The sequence below is a fragment of the Bos grunniens genome, chromosome 3, assembly GCF_055505025.1.
Source record: "Bos grunniens cultivar Pamir isolate PY7600 chromosome 3, Bosgru_T2T1.0, whole genome shotgun sequence".
Taxonomy (NCBI): domain Eukaryota; kingdom Metazoa; phylum Chordata; class Mammalia; order Artiodactyla; family Bovidae; genus Bos; species Bos grunniens.
The window spans coordinates 54,718,970-54,744,645 of NC_141167.1; the positions used below are offsets into that span (position 1 = coordinate 54,718,970).

Consider the following 25,676-nt stretch of genomic DNA (forward strand, 5'->3'; position numbering starts at 1 on the left):
TTGTATGAGAAGGTTTATGAAATGTTATGACAAGATTGAAACTGTACGTGTTATTTGTTTTTAAATTTTAATTTCATAATACACATTGTACAACATATAATTACAGTCATTTACATATTGAGCAACTTAGTCCACAGCATGGTCCCTGGTTGGCTGACAGAAAAGGAGACAGTTGTGTCAGGGTTGAAGGTTACTGCCCAGGTGCTAGTGATAAGAATCCACCTGGCAATGCAGGGAACATAATGAGACTTGGGTTCGATCGCTCGGTGGGGAAGACCCCCTGGAGAAGGAAATGGCAACCCACTCCAGTATTCTTGCCTGGAGAATCCTATGGGCAGAGGAGCCTGGCGGGCTACATACAGTCCATGGTGTCACGAAGAGTCAGGACTGAAGTGACTTAGCATGCACGAAGGTGACTGTGTCTGTCTGGTAGGAAGGGCATGAGTACTTCAGGCTTGTAGAGTGAGGATAGAGAGAGAGAAAGAAGAGGATTTAAGGAAACAAACATTTTCAGCTGCAAGTTAGCACTATGGCTCCATTCCTTGACTAAAGTTCAGTGTCTGCGACTCCCTTTCACAGGAATTTCCTTGATGGATTTATGGTTTAGTGTTGAGATTCACTAAAATGTGTGACATTCAGCTAATTTTTAAATGCTTCATAGAGTCCTTGTCATGACTTTGTTGGAGTCAATTAATACTTTAAAAAGATTTCATAGGACTTCCCTGGTGGTCCAGTGGCTGAGACTCCACATTCCCACTGCAAGGGCCCTGAGTTTGATCCCCCATCAGAGAACTAGATCCTATATGCCTCAACTAAAGAACCTGCATGCTGCAACACACAAAAAAGATTCTGTGTACTGCAACTAAGACCTGGCTGCAGCCTGGTGGTTCATCGGTAGAGTCCAACTGCCAGTGCCTGCCAATGCAGGAGATGTGGGTTCGACCCCTGGGTCAGGAGGAGCCCCTGGAGAAGGAAATGGCAACCCACTCCAGTATTCTTGCCTTGGAAATCACATGGACAGAGGATCCTGGTGGGCTACAGTCCATGGGGTCACAAAGAGTTGGACACTACTTAGCAACTAAGCAACAACAGCATTAAAAAAATAAAAAGTTTTCATAAAATCAAAATGTTCAGTCATTAAGCAAATAAAATAGTTTGGATTACACTGTTAAATAATGTTCTGTTAGATAAAAATTTAGAAGCCTTTTGTACTTTGGCAATTTAGCAGAATGATAGAATATATCCATGTGTTCCTTAATCAAGAGAATAACATGCATGTGAATATTGTTACTGGGTTCTTCACTGTCCTTATTTGCAGCAGTCAGAGTGCTGCTTGCATGTTGCTGACTTGGGCACTTTAAAAATCAGAGCCCAAACGGCCCCTGACTTCATCCCACATGAATGAGTTTGCTAAATGAATTCTAAACCACAACCAGCTGAGATAGCAGCATTTCATTCAGTACCTGGGAATAATTTCGTAACCTGTCTGTGTTCTGCTTAACGTCAAGAGAATAACTAACTGTTAGCCTGCATCACTTTAAAAGGAAATAAGCTACTTAAATAAAAACTCTGTGATGCTCTCATAGGGTAAAATACCTGTTTCTCAATTCATCCAGCACCGTATTCTGCTACTAGTTGCCAGCTAAAGATTACAAATTCACTAAGTGTAGAGAATACTGTTAATCATGTCTTTTCAGCTTCCGACATATTTCTACTGCTTGGAATTGTGGTTCTCAAATAATTGGATTAAAGGCTCTGTTGATTACACAAGTAAGTCAAAGCTTATAAGCTGGTTGGTATTCCCCTCATCCCCATCACACAAAGCAGTTGTGCTGCTTTCTTGGCATCAGCATAATACAATGGGTAAGAGTGCAGACTCAGTAGTCACACTGCCAATCTGTGTCCCCTTTGTCCACCACTCATTGTTTGTATGGTCTTTGGCAAGTTACTTGACTTTTCTAAGTCTCATTTTCTGTAACAATTTCCATAAGACTTCAAATCCTACTAGAGAAACTCCAAGACATTTTTCTCATATTAATATTTTAAGAAATTTTAAATGACTGAGTTTGGAAAGTTTTTTGAGATAGAGTTTGATAATAGTATTCACTTCAAATGAATATTGTGGAAAATAAATGAAATAATGATTGTTAACCAGCTGGTACATTACCTGGCACACAGTAAAGGCTCAATAACTATTAGCTTGGATTATTATCATCATAAATTATTCATATTGTGATAAAAGGATGTACTAGTGAGATAGTACAATAGTACTAGTGAGAGAATACAATGCAGTCAATGACTGTGGAACAGAATTGTTTCCTGTAAAATTAATAAACCAAATGTAGTCTAATTTATACCTTTAACCCTGGTTCAGCACAGAAAGACAACAGAGTTAGCAATGGAATCCTGCTATCATTTCTACCAGGCAGTGTAATGTCTTTTAAAAATTATCTATAAATCCTACAAATATTTATCTGCTTGATTTTGAAATTTTTTTGTTCAACCTAAAACTATGAAAGATATATAGGTCCTACTGGTTTGTAATTTACACCTTAAAAAACAAGAGCTAATTAACTTATTTTGCTACAATTTTTTTATCCTCAAAGCTCAGAACAGAGTAAACTGTCAGCAAAGGATAGTTTGCTTATATTTTAAGCAATAATGTTAACATTAGTACTACTCAAATTTTCACAGACTTTCAAAATGAGAGCTCAGAATATTGAAATGACACTTTAAAAACTATTTTAAGTGGTTTTGTTCATACTACATTTAAAAAATCAATATTTTATTCTGAATCTATAAAGAAGTCAAAATTTAATTTGAATTTTTTTTTTTAACTAGGTGACAAGTGTTAACTGATCCATTTATTCTCCAGGATTACTCTTGACAGTATCAACAAGCCACACAATTTTATTTAATTTCACCAGGATAAAAAGACTTCCTGCTGGTCAATTAATTCAGCTAAAATGATCAGTCCTTATAATCTCATGAGATTGCACAAATTTTCATCATACACTTTTGTATTACTATTTTAAATTGCACAAATAACATGTTAATATATGCTCACTGGCAGGGAAATGTAGGTTTTTGCTGAAAAGGTTAAGGGAGACCATGAGTAATGAAATCAATCAAAATTATTGATACCTAATAATGTAAGGCATTATTTTTGAGATAACATGTTATATGTTATCTAATCCTAACTAGGAAGCAACAGAGTTGGAATTTAGATCTGATTATCAAATTGTAGTAATCAAACTGTGAGGTGATGAAGGCTGTATTAATACTGGAGCAGTAAAAATAGTGAAGTAATTAATATATAAGAATAAATTTGAAAGTAACATTAACAAATTGTGATAATCTGTTAAAATTAGGATATATAGAAGAAGAATGAACCATAAATAACTCTAAAACTTGAGAAGCTATGACAGTGAAGACTAGGTTTTGTTAGTTATACAGGAAGAAATATCTAATAGGTAACTCTAGATATAATAGAATGGCTCAGGTAAGAGAACAGAACTAGAGCTGTTTGTTATTTTTATCTCAGGCGCATTCATGCATGACCTACTTTTATTGGGCAATTATTGTTAATAATATAGTAAGCACTCACAGACCTACTAAATGACCAAAGTTAGAACTTGTTAATAATTACATGGAATCATGTCCACCTCCCTCCTATCATATTTTCTCCTGCCACAAAAGAAAACTTTAGCCCCAGATGGCTTCACTGGGAAGTTCTTGCAAACATTTAAGGAAAAATTAGTACCAGTTCTGCATGAAACATAAAGAAAAGGAAGAAATTTCTTAGGGAAAATTAAAGAAAAGGAAATACTTCTCAACTCATTCTATGAGAGCAGTATTACTCTGTTAACAAAAACAGACGTTATAAGAAAAAAAAAATCTGCAGACCAATATGCTTTATAAACATGGTTGCAAAACTTCTCAAAAGGTTTTATCAAATTATCAGTATGTTAAAGGATAATGCATGGTGAATTTTATCCTGGGAATATAAAGTCTATTTAACATTTGAAACCAAATTAATGTAGTTCACCATAATGAAGATGAAAAAACATAATTATCTCACAGACACAGACATACTTGGGCCACATGATGAAAAGAACCAACTGATTGGAAAAGACTCTGATGCAGGGAAAGATTGAGGGCAAGAGGAGAAGTGGGAAACAGATGATGAGATGGTTGGATGGCATCACTGACTCAATGGACATGAATTTAAGCAAACTCTTGAAGACAGTGAAGGACGAGGAAGCCTGGCGTGCTGCAGTCCATGGGATTGCAAAGAGTCAGACCTGACTTAGCAACTGAACAACAATAAAATGGGCAAAAGATTTAAGTAGACACTTTCATAAAAGAATATTTACAGATAGAAAAGAAATATACGAAAAGATGTTCAATATCATTAGGTACCAAGGAATGTTAATTAATACCATAATATGATGTCACTGCATACATTTAGAATGTCTGAAATTAAGAAGACTACACTAAGTGTCGGAGAAGGCAATGGCACCCCACTCCAGCACTCTTATCTGGAAAATCCCATGGATGGAGGAGCCTGGTGGGCCGCAGTCCATGGGGTAGCTAAGAACGACTGAGCGACTTCACTTTCACTTTTCACTTTCATGCGTTGGAGAAGGAAATGGCGACCCACTCCAGTGTTCTTGCCTGGAGAATCCCAGGGACGGGGGAGCCTGGTGGGCTGCCGTCTATGGGGTTGCATAGAGTCGGACACGACTGAAGCGACTTAGCAGCAGCAGCAGCAGCATACCAAGTGTTGACGAAGATGCAGAGAAAGTATAGCTCTCATATTGGTGGGAAGATAAAATAGTACAGCCATTTAGAAAACAGTTTGGCAGTTCTTTAAAAAGTTGAACATACATTTACCATAAGGCCTAGCCATTATACTTCATTTATTTACCCAAGAGAAATAAAAAAGCATATGTCCACACACAGACTTGTACGTGAATACTCATACCAGCTTTATTTTTAATAGTAATTGGAAACAACTTAAATGTCCATCTGCAGATGAATGATTAACAGTGGTTAACTCTGGTATATTAATACAATGGAATATTATTCAGTAATAAAAAGAAATGAACTTTTGGTATATGCAATGACATGGATGAATCTCAAAATAATTATGCATGGTGAAAGAAGCTGAACAGTAGAGTACATACTTGTATGATTCCTTTCATAGAAAACGTAAACTAATCTACAAGTGATAGAAAGCATTATCTGCCTAGGAATGGAGGTGGGAACAGCTGAAAGAAAAGGGAGGTTAAGGGGATCTGGGATACTTTTGGGTGTAAGTATATATTCAGTTTTTTTCTTTCTTTTTTTTTGGCTACACTGTGTGGCTTTGGGATCTCGGTTTCCTAACCAGTGATTGAACACAGGCCACGACAGTGAAAGTGCTGAGTTCTAACCACTGGACCACCAGGGAATCCCTATATATTTATATCTTGATTGTGCTGATAGTGTCCTGGGTATATACATATGTCAGAACTCATTGAACTATGCACTTTCAAAAAATATAGCTTACTGTATGTCTATTATACCTTCGAATTTTTTAAAATTGAAAACTTAAAGCCAATAGGCAAATTAAAATAAAATTGTAAAAAATATTCAATCAATACAGAAGTAGGCAGAAAAGGGGAATGGCATAGGTACACACACATGCATGCATATGCATTGTTAAAAGTTTGAAATTACATGAAATAAAAATGACAGAATTAAAGGAATAGACAATTCTATATAGGTTAAGAACTGCTGCTGCTAAGTCACTTCAGTCGTGTCCGACTCTGTGTGACCCCATAGACGGCAGCCCACCACGCTCCCCCGTCCCTGGGATTCTCCAGGCAAGAACACTGGAGTGGGTTGCCATTTCCTTCTCCAATGCATGAAAGTGAAAAGTGAAAGTGAGGTTGCTCAGTCGTATCCGACTCTTAGCAACCCCATGGACTGCAGCCCACCAGGCTCCTCCATCCATGGGATTTTCCAGGCAAGAGTACTGGAGTGGGGTGCCATTGCCTTCTCCGAGGTTAAGAACTAGACCAAGACAAATTTTTTTTATTAAAGACGATAACCCTGTATACGAGACAGCAAAAGAGACACTGATGTATAGAACAGGCTTATGGACTCTGTGGGAGAGGGAGAGGGTGGCAAGATTTGGGAGAATGGCATTGAAACATGTGAAATGTCATGTATGAAACGAGATGCCAGTCCAGGTTCAATGCACGATGCTGGATGCTTGGGACTGGTGCACTGGGACGACCCAGAGGGATGGTATGGGGAGGGAGGAGGGAGGAGGGTTCAGGATGGATTTTCTTTAAAAAAAAAATAAATAAAATAAAGACATAGAAGATCCAAATAACATGATCAACCACCTTGACCTCGTTGATAACTATAGAATAATACGCATCCAATAACAATACAAATTCTTTGCACAGGCACTTGATACATTCACTAAACTATTTTGGGTTATTAACTTACAAGGATTTTTTTAACACCGTGCACCTTATACCTTCTATACCCTAAATCTTGGGGAAAGAACTGAGAGTTACTATAGTTAATTATGTGCTTAGATTATATCATTATTTTTTGAGGGGTAATAAATGTGCTATTTCTCTTTATAAAAATATTTATATAGCACATTAAAAAATTAAGTCATCAAAAATTCTTACTCAATACTAATATTTTTTTCAGGAGCAGAAAATTACAAAGCTTCATAATCACCCCAAGACCACATAGAGCAAACATGAATGATATTTCCCAAAAGGCTGAGGTAAGCTTTTTAACTTAAAAGTTAAAAAATGCGGGAATCTTAGAGTTGACTGCATAACTGCTGGAAGGGCAACTGGTGGAAAGGTCATCCACAGAAGTTCATAGTAACATAGTGTCAAGATTTAAGACATATGAAGAGATAAAATTCACAAGCTGGTCTCAGTATTTTCATTTGGATTCTTATCTAGGAAGCATGATTATAAAATTGTGTGTGTGATGGTAAAGTGGATGTGATGGCTAGCATCTTGAGTAAATTTTAACATATTGACAAATCTTAGAAATTGTTTTTTCAGTATTAAAAAAACCAGAATTGACATATACTCTTATGAGAAATCAATGACACCATAAGTAGAAAATAAAATAGAGGCTGTGTATGCCACAGATTAATTAATCAATTTGCCATTAACACTAGGAGAAGGAGTTTGTTGTTCTGAGGCGATGAAGTTTTATTTACTGAAACTTCTTTTAGAAATCAGTGTAATTTTCAAAAAGATAAAAATAATTTGGTTTCCTGGTTTCAAAATGGAGGAAACCCATTTCTCCAGCCTTTTAACAGATTCCTCCTTCTTTGGAAAGCTTGTTTGTCATTTGGAAATTTTCCCTAGAGCACATCCTACTTGGAATGATACCGCATTCTCACGTATTTTCAGTGTTGGCTTAAAGAAGTTCTAGATGGGCAGTGCAGCAGTAGTAACAACAAAAATCACTGCTTGTGCACAAAGGCCATGGCTCACCTCAACCACAAATGAGAAGCAAAGGCTCTTCAGTTTTCCTCATATTAGATACAGAAACAAGCAAGAAAATTAATATATAAATTAGGCTTAAGCTCTTTGCTATGTTTTCAACTTATCTAACTTATTAAAATTAGACTTGGTATCTTTTAAGCAAGTAATGTAAAATCTGAATCTTTAATAATGAAATAGGTCAGTAGAATACAGGTTGTTTTGAAATGGAATGCAGTCTTCAAAGTTTATATTTTTCCAGCGTTCAGCTTCAGTGGAACACATACAAAATGGGACTTCCTTGCAATATATTAGTAACATTTTTACTCTCATATTTTCTGTAATATCATCTTTCATACTTAGATTTTAGAAGGTATCTAATCTGATTCTTATACAAATAAAGGTTTCAAACTCATTTCTATATTCTGTTTTGATAAATATTTCTGATATTGCTTATTCTGATCTATCTTTACCTAATTTCTTCCTTTCTTATTTTTTTTTAACTTTCTTCTCTTTATTTTCTTCTAACGAAGATTCTGCTTTCTTCATCTAAACCTATACCAAAAACCTATGTGCCAAAACTTGGCAAGGGTGATGTAAAGGATAAGTTTGAAGCCATGCAGAGAGCAAGGGAAGAAAGAAATCAAAGGAGATCTAGAGACGAAAAGCAAAGAAGAAAAGAACAATATATTAGAGAGAGAGAATGGAACAGGAGAAAGCAGGAGGTTATTTTATTTTATTTTTATTTTATTCTTGTGCAAATTTTCACCATTTGAATTTACATTTTATTTATTATTCACATTAACCACATTTCATATTAACTGTACTTAAAATATTTTCTGCATTTATAAGCTAATTTCAAACTCTGCATATAATATGATTTAGTCTGAAGTTTTGACATGTTCATGTTAATTTATTTACCCATCTAGATTAAAGAAATGCTTGCTTCTGATGATGAAGAAGAGGTATCTTCTAAAGTAGAAAAGGCTTATGTCCCAAAGCTAACAGGTAAGCCACTTGAGGGGTAAACTGAAAATAAAACTGCAAACAAAGAAACAAAACAAAATGTCAAACTTGTTTCATATATTCTTAGGAACTGTTAAAGGTAAATTTGCTGAAATGGAGAAACAAAGACAAGAGGAACAAAGGAAGAGGACGGAGGAGGAACGAAAACGCCGAATTGAGCAGGACCTTTTAGAGAAGAGGAAGATACAACGTGAATTAGCAAGAAGGGCTGAGCAGGTATACAATAGATATTCAGTCAGTATTTGCTGCAGAAACTAATTGTACAGAATAAAACTAACCAGTATGTTGCCTAATCAAAGTGTTTTACTATAACATAAACCTATTAAATAGCAGCTAGCCTGAAAGTAAGGTCTTAAGCACAATATTTAATATCGAATGCCTAGAAAGATAAGGGCAGAATGTGTCTATTTCAAGGTTGAGTACTGAGATGACTTTTGTTATGTACTGTCTTATTCTGTCCACATTCTGTATTTTTCTTGACACATTAGGAAATTTTACAAAGATATAAGGCAAATTCACACATAAATTATCCAGACATGTAACAAAATGCTGATCTTTTAATAGCAATCAAAAATACTTGCTGGATATTATCAAGCACTAAGGCTTAATTAGAATATCTTCCTACTCAATTATTTGTAACATGTAACAAAATTAAGTCACATTTTATTCAATAATGGTATTATTAGCAAGTTGGGGATGGTGATAGGAGAGGGGAGATAGGTGTGACAGTCATGTCCTTTACTAGCCATTCCTGATGCCCATAGCCATGAAGAACAAACTAGAAGAAGAAAGACATTATTACTATGATTTTATAGAATCTCTTAATGAACTTAAAATTCGCATATATTTTCTTTATTTTTTTTTAAATTTTATTTTTAAACTTTACAATATTGTATTAGTTTTGCCAAATATCGAAATGAATCCGTCACAGGTATACCTGAGTTCCCCATCCTGAACCCTCCTCCCTCCTCCCTCCCCTACCCTCCCTCTGGGTCGTCCCAGTGCACCAGCCCCAAGCATCCAGTACCGTGCATTGAACCTGGACTGGCGACTCGTTTCATACATGATATTATACATGTTTCAATGCTATTCTCCCAAATCTCCCCACCCTCTCCCTCTCCCACAGAGTCCATAAGACTGATCTATACATCAGTGTCTCTTTTGCTGTCTCGTACACAGGGTTATTGTTACCATCTTTCTATACTGTATTGGTGTTTTTCTTTCTGGCTTACTTCACTCTGTATAATAGGTTCCAGTTTTATCCATCTCATTAGAACTGATTCAAATGTATTCTTTTTAATGGCTGAGTAATACTCCATTGTGTATATGTACCATAGCTTTCTGCTCAAAGGATGAGAACTAAGAGGCTGGTAAAGATTTTAAAATACTCAAGAATCTGATCTAAGTTCCAGAAAAAGTTAATCTCTCAAAATGATTAATGATTGTAATGACATAGAAACTTGAAATTCTAATAGTCAAAATGAACATTTTATTAAGTAAAGAACTGATCAGTTCACAAAATTTCTCTAATATATTGATATTTGTTTTATATTATAAATGATCTGTAGTCATAGAGTTGAAAAAAATGCCAGAAGACAGTTATATTGCTTATGTACTTTAACCTTGTCTACACTGTAGGATCAAAAGAGATGATTAACATACTGATTTTAGTGAAACTAAACTAGTACAATAACGGTATTTATCTCTCAGAGTTTTATTAAGATTATATGAGTTAATAAGTGGAAGCATTTAGGACAGTGCCTGGTACAAAGTAAGTGGGCTATAAATGAATGTTTCATCTAAATAGTAGTACATATAAATAAAATGTCATGAAACCATTTTAGTTTTCCCTTCTCTCATCAACATTTTAACAAGTATCCTAACATAATGTTCACAGTATATTGTCTCTTTCATAACCATTTTTATTGCGAGGTTGTACTTGGCTCCTTTTTGCCTTTAAGTGTCTTAAATCTGTTTGCTATGTTTCTTTCAGTTCCTACAACTTTTCTGAACAAAAGTGACAGGGACTTCCCTGGCAGTCCAGTGATTAGGACTCAGCACTTTCTCTGCTGGGAGTCCAGGTTCAATCCTTGGTCAAGGAATTAAGATCCTACAAGCTGCACAGCATGGCCAAACAAACAAACAAAAAACCCCAAAACAAAGAGAAAAATGACAAAGAAGGCAAAGCATATGCCATATTTGCATGTCAAGGAAATTTACTCTGACTTTGTGAATAACCACTTTTATGGCACAAGTAGCCATTTGTATGGTGGCAAATAATGATATATGCCAGATGAAATTATAGAAAAGAATTGGGATTTTCTATATTTTATCACTTTGTATTTCTTTGTGTAAAGAGAGAATGGTATACTTTACCTCTGTCACCTCCAGTCATCAAAGATTAGGATTCATTTTTAAATGAAATTTCAGAAGGGGGCACAATTATTAAAAAATGAACATTTTAGGTTATATGTTATAAATATAAAACATATCACTATATGTAATTATATTTATAATACAAATTGTAAAATAAGGTAATACAATTATAGTAAAATATATAATTAAAATATATGGTGCTTGGCAGGAAATAATGAGTATACACATGGGGTTAGTCTACTTCTTTGAAATCTTGTGTTCTCTTCCAAGAAGCACTGATTACACACTAGACTTTGAGACCCACTACAACCCCATGAACTGAACATGCAGGCAGTGGCTTCACAAAGAACTATGTATGTGTTGAAGAGGCGAATTTGAATCTGATGAAGACATAGGGTACTCAGAAAGAAATGGAAAACAGCTAATCCTGAAAAAGAACCATTTTAGTAACTATAGATACTGTATGGCAAGAGAATCTTGGTTAATAAAAATTTTAGCCTATTGAATTATTTGAGAATATGTAGGTAGAGCAATATAAACTATTAATAGTAATTTCACTTTGTAAATATGGGAAATCTAATTTTAAAACCTAATTAAGTATATTTTCCACTCAAATCTAATAAAATTTAATCTATCTTTGAATATAAGAAGTAAAGCATGATATAGGTAGTTAAGAAGAGTCTTAATGAAAAATCATCTTGTACAAGTCCATTACTATAGATAGGATTTTTGAGTCAGATGAGTAGCTGAGTAATGTTCGAAATAATTACCAGTTCTGAGATTTTAGATTATTTTTGTTGTTCAGTCATGTCCAACTCCTTGCAACCCCATGGACTGCAGCACACCAGGCTTCCCTGTCCTTCATCATCTCCTGGAGCTTGCTTGCTCAAACTCATGTCCATTGAGTTGGTGATGCCATCCAACTATCTCATCCTCTGTCGTCCCCTTCTTATTATGATGAATTAAAAATAGAAATATTTTGTATATAGCATGTTGGAATCAAACACCAATAAAATTTGGGGGAGATCTTAATTTGGTATAATCTAGTTATCTTCTAGGGTATTTTGATGGACAAGGTTAACATCTATGAAAGTAGAAAAAGAGAAGTTATTGGTGGGAGACTGAGCTGTTACAGAGAAAAGGGAGCAAGGAAATTGATTTGGGAAGGAGCAAAAGGAGTTTTTTCCCCCCATGAATCAAAAGAAAGAGTTGGGAAGCAACTCTTCCATGGTAGCTTCTGAAAACTAGCACTATAATTGAACTGAATGTTTCAGTTCTCTGTGAATATACTGAGACCATGAATGCTTAGGCAAATTCATCTTTTTCCTTGTTTGTTGAAACCCAATGAAAAACATTCTATCTTTTGTTGTTTTGATAGTGGTTTAAAATGAGCAAAGAAGAAAGCAAAAACAAAAAACACCGAACCAAACAAAGAAAAACTCCTCCAAATATATTGGGTTGGCCAAAAAGTTCCTTCAGTTTCAAAGTATAAAGAAAAGACACATTTTTCATTTTCACCAAGAACTTTATTCAACAACCTATTCACTATTTCATTCCACTACATTTCTCAGGCAACTTCATAATTCCATCTTCCAAAAACTTTCTATCTTTTTGATCAAACAACTCTTCCAGGTACCTTTTACAGTCTTTCAGGGAATTGAAGTTTTTTCCATTAAGATAACTTTTAAAAACCAAAATAAATGGAAATCTGAAGGTGCAACAGCTGGTGAATATGGTGGATGAATCAGAACTTCCTAGCCAAGCTGTAACACTTTTTACCTGGTCGTTAAAAAAACATGCAGTCTTGTGTAACCTTGATGGAAGATTATGTATTTTCTGTTGTATAATTCCAGATGGCTTTCATGGAGTGCTACTTTCAGTTGGTTTAATTGGGAGCAGTACTTGTTGGAATTAATTGTTTTGTTTTCCAGAAGGAGCTAATGATAGAGGACTCTCTTCCAGTCCCACAATATATATAACATCACCTTCTTTGGAAGGAAGTCAGTCCAGCCTTTGGTGTGGTTGGTGGTGGTTCATTTTGCTTTCCCCATGATCTCTTCCATTCCACATTATTGTACAGTATCCATTTTTCTTTGCTTGTCAAAATCTGTTTTTAAAATGGAACATTTTTTGTTATGTTTAAGTAGAGAATCACATTCGGAAATATAGTCAAGAAGATTTTGTTGTTGTTGTTTATGTGGAACCCAAACATCAAAACAATTAGCATAACCAAGCTGGTATAAATGATTTTCAGTGCTTGATTTGGATATTTTGAATATGTCAAATATCTCACTCATGGTATAAGACTGATTGTTCTCAGTTAATGTCTTGATTTGATCACTATCAACTTTAACTGGTCTACCCAACCATGGAGTATAATCCAGCAAGAAATCTCCAGCACAAAACTTCGAAAACCACTTTTGACAGATTCCATCAGTCAGCACCTTCTCCATGCACTGCACAAGTCTTTTGTGCATTTCAGTTGTGTTTTTACCTTTCTCAAAATAATAAAGCATTTTTTTATTCCACCTTCAGTATTAAAATGGCTGCATGAAATTCACCAATTTTGGTAAGTTTTTTAAAATGCACACAGATATGACAACTGTCACAATACAATCTAACAAAATTGTTTCAAATGAAGTTAAAGGCAACTAAATGCTACTAGAGCCAGCTTACAGAAAAACCCAAATGAATTTTTTGGCCAACACAATAGTTTATTATCTACTGCAAGCTAATAAAAATCTGAAAAGGTGGTAGCACCAAGAAAAAGAAATCTGGGGTTAAAAAATTTAAATTTTTTTCCCTATGCTCTCAATTTCTCACTTCTCACCATACCTCCTAGAACTTTTTATTGAGATTAACACAAATTGTAGAGTAATTATTATCAATCTTTTGAAGGGAAATAATTTTATAATTATTTTATTATAGATCTACTAAAATTTTTCTTAGTATCATTTATCATTCAATAAAAGTTTCATCATTTACACAGCAAATCAGTATAATAGATAATTCCATAACAAAGCAAATTATTCTGAACAAAACTATTTAAAATAAATTATTAAAATATACAATAGATTTATTTTTAAAAAACAATTTGTTCAGAATAATTTATTTTTCAAGAAAGTTGATATCTTAATAAAATGGGTAATTTCTCCCTTGACAGAGACTGTAGAAAAGAGGGATGATGAGAGAATAGGGATTAAACCAGCCCAGTTCCTAGTATGAGCAGGGTACAGCCGAATTCCCTTAGCCTGAGTGAGGAACAGACTACTTCCAGATTCTTTCACTGGTGTTAGGAATCAAATTAAAACAATAAACAATTTGAATTTTTACTGTATAACCTTTTCATTTTCCCATTGTTTATGTTTCTTTTTCCTGAGACTTCAAACATTGTACTATTTAAATCATCTTTCTGTCATTTCTCACTCTGTTATGTACATTAGCCTCCTAACCTTATTGGCCAAATGGAGCTCCCTTCTTTGGAATGAGGGCCTTTCCTATATAGATCTGGTCAAAATATACAATAAACAATTATGATTGTTTTTCCTTCTAAACTAGACATGTGAAAGCCTGTACCTTTCACTGCACTTTATTATTGTGTCAGTTATATTTTGGCCGTATTGTAAAATATAGTCATGATGGTTGCTAATGATAGCTTTTCCTTTCATTGTGGCAGAGAATGGAGAAATGTTTCTGTATCTCAGTTTAAATTGCTTGTTTATTTAATAACTGTTGGTTGTAAGCTCACAGCCATGTTGTAAGAACTTGGTCCGTTATTCAAATTCCAGAATTATAAAGGTAGGCTTTATTTTAATTTTTTCTTAATGTACTGTTCCCAATATATTGATATCAAAATGCAAAAACTAATAGAAGGTTTAATCTCTATTTAAAAGGACATAATTGGCTAATTTGGAGCAACACAAAAATACTTCCAAAATTCTAAATTTTGAAAATTTACCATAAATCACAACTAAATTACTTTTCAGTTATATGTTTAAAGCAAAACGCAGAAATCTGATGTAATGTAATTATATGAAATTCTTATTCAATAGATTGAGGACATAAACAATACGGAAACTGAATCAGCACCAGAGGTAAATGGACATTTCCTTTAATGAAACATTCACCTAAAATTATCCAGTTCACAAATAATCTTTCAATTAAAAAATTAAGAGTTTTATTATGAATATAGCAACAATAAAAAGGACAAAAATATTTTGCAAAGCAAGGTCATACTTTTGCACTTTCAAACACTATAGCTTAGTGTTTATGGAGAAAAGTATGTTTTTGCTCTCATGGTTCAAGTGGAGGCACAAGTCTGAGTTTGAAATACTCTGCCAAGACTATATATTTCTTGAACTGTTACTAATAGTTGAGACTCTTGAAAGCTAACGTTGAAAAACGCAGTTTCTTTTCATCGTTTGTCTTCTTTCCTCAGAGTTCCTGATAGTTTGTTTTGGTTATTACATGCTAGCAGAGAGTACAGTATCTATTACCATGAAGGAATGTTCAACAACCACAACAGTTTTAGATCTCTTCTAATCTAACATACAAAGTTAAATATCAATCAATTTGATCGTGTGCCTAGACGTACAGACAAATAAATTGGAAGCAGTTTTACTTCAGGGGCATGTGTTACAAATTATAATTCTTTACTTTGTTTTTGAAAAAAGTTCGGAGGCAGTAATAGATGATATAAAAGAACTAATTAAAATGAATTTCAAAAACAAGTTTAAGAATATGTGAATAGGACCAAATACCAAAGAGTTTTGTCTATAATATAAATGTTTTCTAGATCACTTGGAAATACTGTTTTTTTTTTTCCTCGCTAAATGTCGGTTTTATTAAATATTTAAGAACTTACATGGAGAGAAAAGCCAAATGCAGAAAGCTTTCTTGTGTGTTTAAACTGAATCTATCCACCATCAAATTGATTGAGAGTATGCTCACATGCACATTACCTTTTGTGGGATGAATGCATGATAGCGAAATTTAGATAATGTCACATGGTTTTATCTGAACACTGTATTAACACCATCTTCTAGGAAAAAGGATGCTTCTAGAACCTTGTCAGCAATGGATTTCAGTAAGATTAATTCATAATGTACAATGAATTCAGAGAAAGAGCTATTTAATAGAAATCTGTAAAAACTGTATTTTTATTCTTCATAGCACTGATAGCAATGTAATGAAATCCACCAATGATGGAAGTAATGTCCCGTGGAATCTAAATTTTGATTTGGAAGAAATATGCTAATCACCTATTTTATAAATTAGGAAGGAGATGAATCACTGCTTGTAACAGTGGTACCTGTCAAATCACACAAAACCTCTGGAAAAATAAAAAAGAATTTTGAAGATATAGAAAAAGAACGAGAAGAGAAGGAAAGGGTCAAGTATGAAGAAGATAAAAGAATAAGATGTGAAGAGCAACGCCGATCTCTCAAGGAAGCAAAGTGTCTTTCGTTGGTCATGGTAATTTTTTTTTTAAGAACAAATAAAAAGTTAAGTTGAGTCAAATCATATCCTTTTATGATTAACGGGTAGGTTTTCATTATGTTTTCTTAGGATGATGAACTAGAAAGTGAGGCAAAAAAAGAATCACTTTCTTCTGGAAAATTGAAACTGACTTTTGAAGAATTGGAAAGACAAAGACAAGAAAACCGAAGGAAGCAAGCTGAGGAGGAAGCAAGAAAACGTTTAGAAGAAGAGAGGCGTGCTTTTGAAGAAGCAAGGCGGCAAATGGTAAAACAAACTGATGTATATGTAACATTTATATATGTGGATTATAATACATAATTATAAAATACATAATTATATATAATGTATATTACAATATTATATAAATTATATGTATAATATTATAAAAATGTTATCTGTAAAGCATTCAATATTAAGGGAGGTAGCTGGATTTGGAAAGGTTCATTGCTATAAATTTAAGGAGATCTTCTATGTAGAAGGGTCTGATTTTGAAACTGTATATATATTCCATATATAACATGCATCCATATTATGTTCTAGTTTTCATTTTGGGATATTTTATCTAATATTCTCCAAGTTTTTATAAATTGTCATAAATATACAAAATATTTATTCAGCAGAATAATTATTCAACTCTTTGTTAGTTCAGTCTGCAGTGTGTTTAATAGCATGGTGCAGCACACTTTCAAGTCTAATCATAAGTATACACTTAGTGTCAATGTGTGTATACACACACACACATATAGTGAACATATACGTGTGTATAAATGTATACAATCTAAGTGGTTAAGAACATGGACTGTGGAGCCAGACTGCCTGGATTCATACATCTAACATTTATTAAATGTGTATCCATGGACAAGTTATTTAACCTCTCTGTACCTTTCCTCATTTGTAAAATGGTTAAAATAATTGGGCCTACTTCTTAAATCATTAAATGAGTTAACACAGAAAGCAATGAGCATCTAGCATATAAGAAGTGCATTATTTTTTATTTATTTTTATTTTGCAATTTTTATTTTTTTGACCATGCAGTGGAGCTTGCAGGATCTTAGTTCCTTGACCAGGGATTGAACCTGTGCACCTTGCAATGGGAGTGCAGAATCCTAACCACTGGACCACCAGGGAACTCCCACTAAGCACTTTAAAATCATTAACTGCTATTATAGTAACAGATTTACCAACAAAAAAATAAAACTGAAATAAGAAAACACTGATTCCAAATTTCATTGCAAGAACCGAAGAATGGAACATATATAATTTTTTAATTTTTCAGACTTTCTTGATCAACTTTAAATAATGATGTTCTAAGGACTGTACCTCCAAAATTTTAATGTTCTATATATTTTGTTTGAAAATGTTGTTACTTTTGGGCAGTTATAGTTGGATATCTACACATTTTAGATATCACTGGTGGTCAATTTAGTGAAAAGACATAGTAATATCATTAATTAATTAAATCATAAATTTCAATGAGTATTTAATTAATTCATATTATATTAGTTTTAATTATAAAATCATTAAATTTGAATTGTGTATAAAATAGCTCCAGATATTTTACCCATTTAATTACCACAGTTCATAGTAAAAAAAAATCCATGAAAATTACAGAATGACTTTATTATCTAAGAGACTGTGTGTGTATACTGTTTGTACATACACACACTTTTAAATAACCCCTAATTTTTCCAGCTTAGATTTTTTTGAATCATATTAGATTCATATTTTTGAATATTAGATTATTCTAGAATTAGAATATTAATCTAATATTAATTAGAATATTAGAGGAAATATTAGATTCATATTTTTTGAATCATATAAAGGAAGGAGATTTTGGTCCCCTATGTGAGGTGACTGAGTCTGTGCCTTTTGATTGATAATTCGTTCCTGTCTTTGATGAATCTCAGTTCTTAATACTGAGTTGTTTGTTGGTTAGGTAAATGAAGAGGAGGAAAACCAAGACACAGAAAACATTTTTAAAGGGTACCGCCCTGGTAAACTCAAGCTCAGTTTTGAAGAAATAGAAAGACAAAGGAGAGAAGATGAAAAAAGGAAAGCAGAAGAAGATGCCAGAAGAAGAATAGAGGAAGAAAAGAAGGCATTCGCTGAAGCAAGGAGAAGCATGGTAAGACAGAATGTGGCTGCAGGCGGCCACTGGGATTCAGCTTTTTAGAGTATGTTAGGAGAAAGCATTCAACTGTGGGGAATACCCTATTATTTCTGGAAGTTGTGCCAAAAGTAGGGACGGCATATACGTTTTTAAAAGTCTCCTGTCATAATACCATCAGTTAAAGATCAGCTTCAGTATCATGTTGAAAAGGTTCTGATTAAATTGCCCTGCCTAGTATATATTATCTTCCTTCTCTGAGAAGGTGTGTTTTTTAGAACTAAGTATCTAAGCTGAGGGAGGGGGGTTCCTACCCCCACTTTCCCTTCCATTCTCTCCATTCTCTTCTGCCTAGCCACATTTCCTCCTTCCCTTCCTCACTCCTCCTTCCTTCCCTCCTTTCTTTCCAAGTTCCATCCCATCAGGATACATTAAATGACCAAAGCCATTTAACCACAATTATTTAACTCTCCAAAATGCTTATCATCACTCTGGATATTGCTACCCAACTTAACTCTGCTATAAAATTATACTTCTATACCATTTTAATGTTTGTAAATATACAATTATCTGACAAACTCTATTTTTAAGTACATTGACATGTGAATGCTGCACAACCTTCTTGAAACATTTTCATTCGCTTCAGTCATATCACGACCTGATTTTCTTCCTCTATGTCTGGGTGAGCTTCAGACACACATTCCAAGTGTTTTTTTGGCCTCATTCCAATCCCAAAGAAAGGCAATGCCAAAGAATGCTCAAACTACCGCACAATTGCACTCATCTCACATGCTAGCGGAGAAGGCAATGGCACCCCACTCCAGTACTCTTGCTTGGAAAATCCCATGGATGGAGGAGCCTGGTAGGCTGCAGTCCATGAGGTGGCTAAGAGTTGGACACAACTGAGTGACTTCACTTTCACTTTTCACTTTCACGCATTGGAGAAGGAAACGGCAACCCACTCCAGCATTCTTGCCTGGAGAATCCCAGGGACAGGGGAGCCTGGTGGGCTTCCGTCTATGGGGTTGCACAGAGTTGGACATGACTGAAGCGACTTAGCAGCAGCAGCAGCAGCAGCACATGCTAGTAAAGTAATGCTCAAAATTCTCCAAGCCAGGCTTCAGCAATACGTGAACCATGAACTCCCAGATGTTCAAGCTGGTTTTAGAAAAGGCAGAGGAACCAGAGATCAAGTTGCCAACATCTGCTGGATCATAGAAAAAGCAAGAGAGTTCCAGAAAAACATCAAGAACACTGGAGTGGGTTGCTATTTCCTTCTCCAATGCATGAAAGTGAAAAGTGAAAGTGAAGTCGCTCAGTCGTGTCCGACTCTTATCAACCCCACGGACTGCAGCCTACCAGGCTCCTCCGTCCATGTGATTTTCCAGGCAACAGTACTGGAGTGGGGTGCCATTGCCTTCTCTGACACTTAAATGAGTCCTGAGAACCTTAAGCAGTTCCACCTTTCATTTGTGCCTCATATCCAGTCACTCACTAAGTCTCACTTCCTATATATCACTATTAAAATTCCCCTATTTCCCACTGTTGTTCAGTTGCTGTTATGTCTGACTCATTGCGACTCTGGACTGTAGCACGCCAGCCTTCCCTACCCTTCACCATCTCCCAGAGTTTGCTTAGATTCATGTCCATTGAGTCAGTGATGCTGTATAACCATCTCATCCTCTGCCGCCCTCTTCTCCTCCTTTTGACTTCAATCTTTCCCAGAACTTCCTACTGCTACAACTATAATGCAGGTCACTGTTACCCGTTGCCTCAGGCCAACTCCTAATTAATTTGCTTTGTTGCCTATAATCTATTCTTTCCTATAAAGCCAGGAAAGAAAGAAAGAAAGTGAAGTCGCTCAGTTGTGTCTGGCTCATTGCAACCCCTGGACTGTAGCCTGCCAGGATTCTCCGTCCATGGGATTTTCCAGGCAAGAATACTGGAGTGGGTTGCCATTTCCTTCTCCAGGAGATCTTCCTGACCAAGGGATTGAACCCAGGTCTCCCACACTGCAGGCAGAGTCTTTACCGTCTGAGCCACCAGGGAAACCCATAAAGCCAGGAGAGTTCTCCTGATGAAACAATGGACGGAGGTTCATAACATTGTACAGGAGACAGGGATCAAGACCATCCCCAAGAAAAAGAAATGCAAAAAAGCAAAATGGCTGCCTGAGGAGGCCTTACAAATAGCTGTGAAAACAAGAGAAGCAAAAAGCAAAGAAGAAAAGGTAAGATATACCCATTTGAATGCAGAGTTCCAAAGAATAGTGAGGAGAGATAAGACAGCCTTCCTCAGTGATCAGTGCAAAGAAGCAGAGGAAAACAATAGAATGGGAAAGACGAGAGATCGCTTCAAGAAAATTAGAGATACCAAGGGAACATTTCATGCAAATATGGGCTCAATAAAGGACAGAAATGGTAGGGACCTAACAGAAGCAGAAGATATTAAGAAGAGGTGGCAAGAATACACAGAACTGTACAAAAAAGATCTTCATGACCCAGATAATCACAGTGGGGTGATCACTCACCTAGAGCCAGACATCCTGGAATGTGAAGTCAAGTGGGCCTTAGGAAGCATCACTATGAACAAAGCTAGTGGACATGATGGAATTCCTGTTGAGCTATTTCAAAGCCTAAAAGATGATGCTGTTAAAGTGCTGCACTCAATATGCCAGCAAATTTCTAAAACTCAGCAGTGACCACAAGACTGGAAAAGGTCAGTTTTCATTCCAATCCCAAAGAAAGGCAATGCCAAAGAATGCTCAAACTATTGCACAATTGCACTCATCTTACACACTAGTAAAGTAATGCTGAAAATTCTCCAAGCCAGGCTTCAACAGTACGTGAACCGTGAACTTCTAGATGTTCAAGCTGAATTTAGAAAAGGCAGAGGAACCAGAGATCAAATTGCCAACATCTATAGGATCATCAAAAAAGCAAGAGAGTTCCAGAAAAACATCTATTTCTGCCTTATTGATTATGCCAAAGCCTTTGACTGTGTGGATCACAAAAAACTGGAAAATTCTTCAAGAGATCGGCATACCAGACCACCTGACCTGCCTCTTGCAGGTCAGGAAGCAACAGTTAGAACTGGACATGGAACAACAGACTGGTTCCAAATAGGAAAGGAGTACATCAAGGCTGTATATTGTCACCCTGCTTATTTAACTTTTATGCACAGTACATCATGTGAAATGCTGGGCTGGATGAAGCACAAGCTGGAATCAAGATTGCCAGGAGAAATATCAATAACCTCAGATATGCAGATGACAACACCCTTATGGCAGAAAGGGAAGAAGAACTAAAGAGCCTCTTGATGAAAGTGAAAGAGGAGAGTGAAAAAGTTGGCTTAAAACTCAACATTCAAAAGACTAAGATCATGGCATCAAGTCCCATCACTTCATGGCAGATAGATGGGGAAACAGGGGAATCAGTGCCAGACTTTATTTTGGGGGGCTCCAAAATCACTGCAAATGGTGACCACAACCATGAAATTAAAAGATGCTTACTCCTTGGCAGGAAATTTATGACCAACCTAGACAGCATATTAAAAACCAGAGATGTTACTTTGTCAGCTATGGTTTTTCCATTAGTCATGTATGGATGCAAAAGTTGGACTGTAAAGAAAGCTGAGCACCGAAGAATTGATGCTTTTGAACTGTGGTGTTGGAGAAGACTCTTGAGAGTCCCTTGGACTTCAAGGAGATCCACCCAGTCCATCCTAAAGGAGATCAGTCCTGAGTGTTCATTGGAAGGACTGATGTTGAAGCTGAAACTCCAGTATTTTGGCCACCTGATGCAAAGAGCTGACTCATTTGGAAAGACCCTGTTGCTGCGAAAGATTGAAGGTGGGAGAAGATGGGGACGACAGAGGATGAGATGGTTATATGGCATCACCGACACGATGGACATGAGTTTGTGTAAACTCTGGGAGTTGGTGATGGACAGGAGGCCTGGTGTGCTGCATGCAGTCCATGGGGTCGAAAGAGTCAGACACGACTGAGCAACTGAACTGAACTGTTCTTTTTTTTAAAAAAAAAAAGTGAATTTGATTGTTACTACTTTGCTTAAAAATTTTCTACTTCCATTAAAGCAAAAATCCAAACACTACAATTTTAAAACAAATTTCTTTACAATCTTGCCCTAGTATTTTCTCATTTCATTTCTTGATTCTTGGTTAATCTGCCATGTTTGTTCCAGACATAGTAAATTTCTTTCCATTTCTTCAAAATGCTATGCTCTGATCTCTGGAACTTCATAAATACTGTATGAAACACGTTATCCCTCTCCTTTCCCTGTGCTCTGCTCTCTCCTGTTAGTATATTCCATTTCCTCTGGAAGCCTTTCCTGATAGTGCAAGTTCCAGAAAGGGTTCCTTTCATGTACTCTTAAAGCATTTTGTGTTCCCCCAGTGTAGCAGTAGTGCTGTTTTCTTGTTGCTTATGACTGTCTTCCTCACTCAGTGAGGCTGAGACCACATTGAGTACGTGGCATGATGCATTCTAGTGTAACAAACTTCCTAAAATGCTTGTGGAATAAGTGATATTAAAACTATTTTATGTATATTATTAGGTAATCCTTGATTCACAAATGGTTTCTACACAGAAACCCTACAAAATTCTGAAAGCACTTAATTTTTAGAGAACAAGCTGGTTCAGAACCGCTAGATGAGAAGTAGCTGTGGAGATTAAGAAATCTAGTCCTGGGGCAGATTTTTAGGCCAAATCTGTCTTTTATCATGATGTACTAGTGAGAAAAGTGCAGGGTTAGGGTTAGGGTTAGGTGCAGGGAAAACTAGTGTCCTAGAGACATTTCTATACTAGGAACAAGAAACTTTTCCCTTCCTTTATGTGGTTTTCTTATCTAGGACCAAGTATTGTCATTTCATTGTTCTTGTTCAGTCGCCCAAGTCGTGTCTGACTCTACGACCCCATGGACTGCAGCACGCCAGGTCTCCCTGTCCCTCACCATCTCCAGGAGTTTGCCCAAGTTCATGTTCATTGCATCGGTGATGCCATCCAGCCATCTCATCCTCTGATGCCTTCTTCTCCTTCTACCCTCAATCTTTCCCAGCATCAGGGACTTTTCCAATGAGTCATCTGTTTGGATTAGATGACCAAAATACTGGAGCTTCAGCTTCAGCATCAGTCCATATTATAGCTCAAGTAGCTCATATATTATTTAAAAATTTGGGGGGTAATATGTGGATTGTAAAACTATATAAATGTTGTTTCTGAGCTGCACTGGTTTTGTGGTAAAGCCTGTCATTTATAAAATTTGGAACAAATAAATAATTACCATTTGTTTTTCCTTATTCAAGTGTCTAGTTCAACCACAGGGACATAATTTAAATGAGAGGTTTATGTATGTACTTTCAGGGAGAAGGCAATGGCACCCCACTCCAGTACTCTTGCCTGGAGAATCCCATGGACAGAGGAGCCTGGTAGGCTGCAGTCCATGGGGTCGCTAGGAGTCAGATACGACTGAGCGACTTCACTTTCACTTTTCACTTTCATGCATTGGAGAAGGAAATGGCAACCCACTCCAGTGTTCTTGCCTGGAGAATCCCAGGGACGGGGGAGCCTGGTGGGCTGCCGTCTATGGGGTCGCACAGAGTCAGACACAACTGAAGCGACTTATCAGTAGCAGTAGCAGTTCGGGGAATATAATTAGGTAATTTCTTGTTATCCAAAGTGTATTGCAAGTCAATGACTTAAAAGCAGAGTTGTTATTTGCAGTTTAGAGACTGCCGGTATACAATGATATTGTAATAATAAAACTGCTATTTGGTAGCTTATCTTGGTGTCAGGCACACTGCAGAGTGTTTCCAAACTTTATGTGATTCTCATGACAATTCAATGAAAGTTGTTGCAGATAGGGAAATTCAGATCTAAAGAGGCTATGTAACTTGTCCGCGGTTGCAACTAAATCGCAATTAAATGGCAGTTAGACATGTAATTTATAAAATTATGAAAAGGTAGTCTAAATAGTTATTTATAATTTTATTAGACTTCTAAAGTTTTGGATCTTACCTTTTCCATATAGTATTTGTATTGACTTTGGATAAGTTAACTTTTTATTGCCTTAGTTTCCTCATGTGTTAAATGGGGATATTAATAACACCTACTTCATATGGGTATAGAAAAATAAGTCAATGCATGTAAAATGCTTAGAATTATTCTTGGCAGTTGTTAAGTATTAACTATTATTTATTTTTAATTAGCCTGACAGGAAATAAATCAATATAATAAAATCACAGCATTAAGTGATTATTGCCCAATTATGAAGGGATCATAATGATAACTCATTCAGTTAAAACCATGATTTAACTGAAACACTCTATTTTAATTACCAGAATTGAGGTTCATTTTACTTTTTAAAAAGTAAATTATTTTTTAATTTTTAAAAAATTTATTTGTCCAGAGAAAATAATTTTCTTCTTATCAGGCAAGTAGTAAACAGTTTGGTCTGAGAGCAGAGAGTTTCAAAGTACAAGATCTTCCGTGTTGACGCTGGCATCTGCAGACTGATCATCTTCCTGTTCTCCTACCTAGGACCAAGGAGAGGAGCAGTTCAGTTTACCGAACTAGGGCAAATTACCAAACTCGAAGCTTGTTTTCCTTAATGGGCTACTGAGAAATGTGGTGTCCCCTGTGAACCTCCTGTCACTTCTCGGGGGAACGGCACTCAGCATGGCGTGCAGGCATCTTTGCTATTTATCGCTACGTCTCAGTGGCTCCTGGTTCCATTTTCCCCTCTTTTATTACTTTAGAACAAGTTTGCTGGTAGTCTTGAATGCAGTATTTGTTTATTCCAAAAGATCATATTTATAATAAAATCATTGTAGAAGGAAAAAAAAAATTTATTTGTTTGACTGTGCCAAGAGCTAGTTAGGGCATGTGAGATCTTTGATCTTTGTTGTAGCATGTGTGATTTTAGTTATGGCATATGGGATCTAGTTCCCTGACCACGAATCAAACCTAGGTAGGCCCCCCACATTGGGAGCATGGAGTCCCAGCCACTGAACCACCAGGGAAGTCCTGAGGTTCATTTTAATCCAATTAAAAAGTTTTCCCAATATTAGAACATCTTTTAAATTTTTTTAATGAAAATTTTTGTTGTGTGCTCGGTCTCTCAGCTGTGTCCGACTCTTTGTGATGCTGTGGA

The 25,676-nt window shown here is 35.8% G+C and overlaps 1 protein-coding gene across 6 annotated transcripts in view; it reads left to right on the top strand.

Moving 5' to 3' along the window:
- Positions 1 to 25,676, top strand: part of NEXN (nexilin F-actin binding protein) — a 56,361-nt gene that overhangs the window by 16,431 nt on the left and 14,254 nt on the right. For 2 of the 6 annotated variants that reach the window (XM_086390725.1, XM_086390726.1), the window contains exons 2-9: positions 6,718 to 6,796; positions 8,051 to 8,242; positions 8,447 to 8,525; positions 8,611 to 8,759; positions 14,972 to 15,013; positions 16,197 to 16,394; positions 16,488 to 16,664; positions 18,337 to 18,525. In XM_086390725.1, coding sequence (XP_086246851.1) covers positions 6,770 to 6,796; positions 8,051 to 8,242; positions 8,447 to 8,525; positions 8,611 to 8,759; positions 14,972 to 15,013; positions 16,197 to 16,394; positions 16,488 to 16,664; positions 18,337 to 18,525 — 1,053 coding nt within the window. In that variant the 5' untranslated portion in view covers positions 6,718 to 6,769. The remainder of the gene's footprint in view (positions 1 to 6,717; positions 6,797 to 8,050; positions 8,243 to 8,446; positions 8,526 to 8,610; positions 8,760 to 14,971; positions 15,014 to 16,196; positions 16,395 to 16,487; positions 16,665 to 18,336; positions 18,526 to 25,676) is intronic. The other 4 variants (XM_086390728.1, XM_086390730.1, XM_086390727.1 and 1 more) reach the window with 3 other exon arrangements.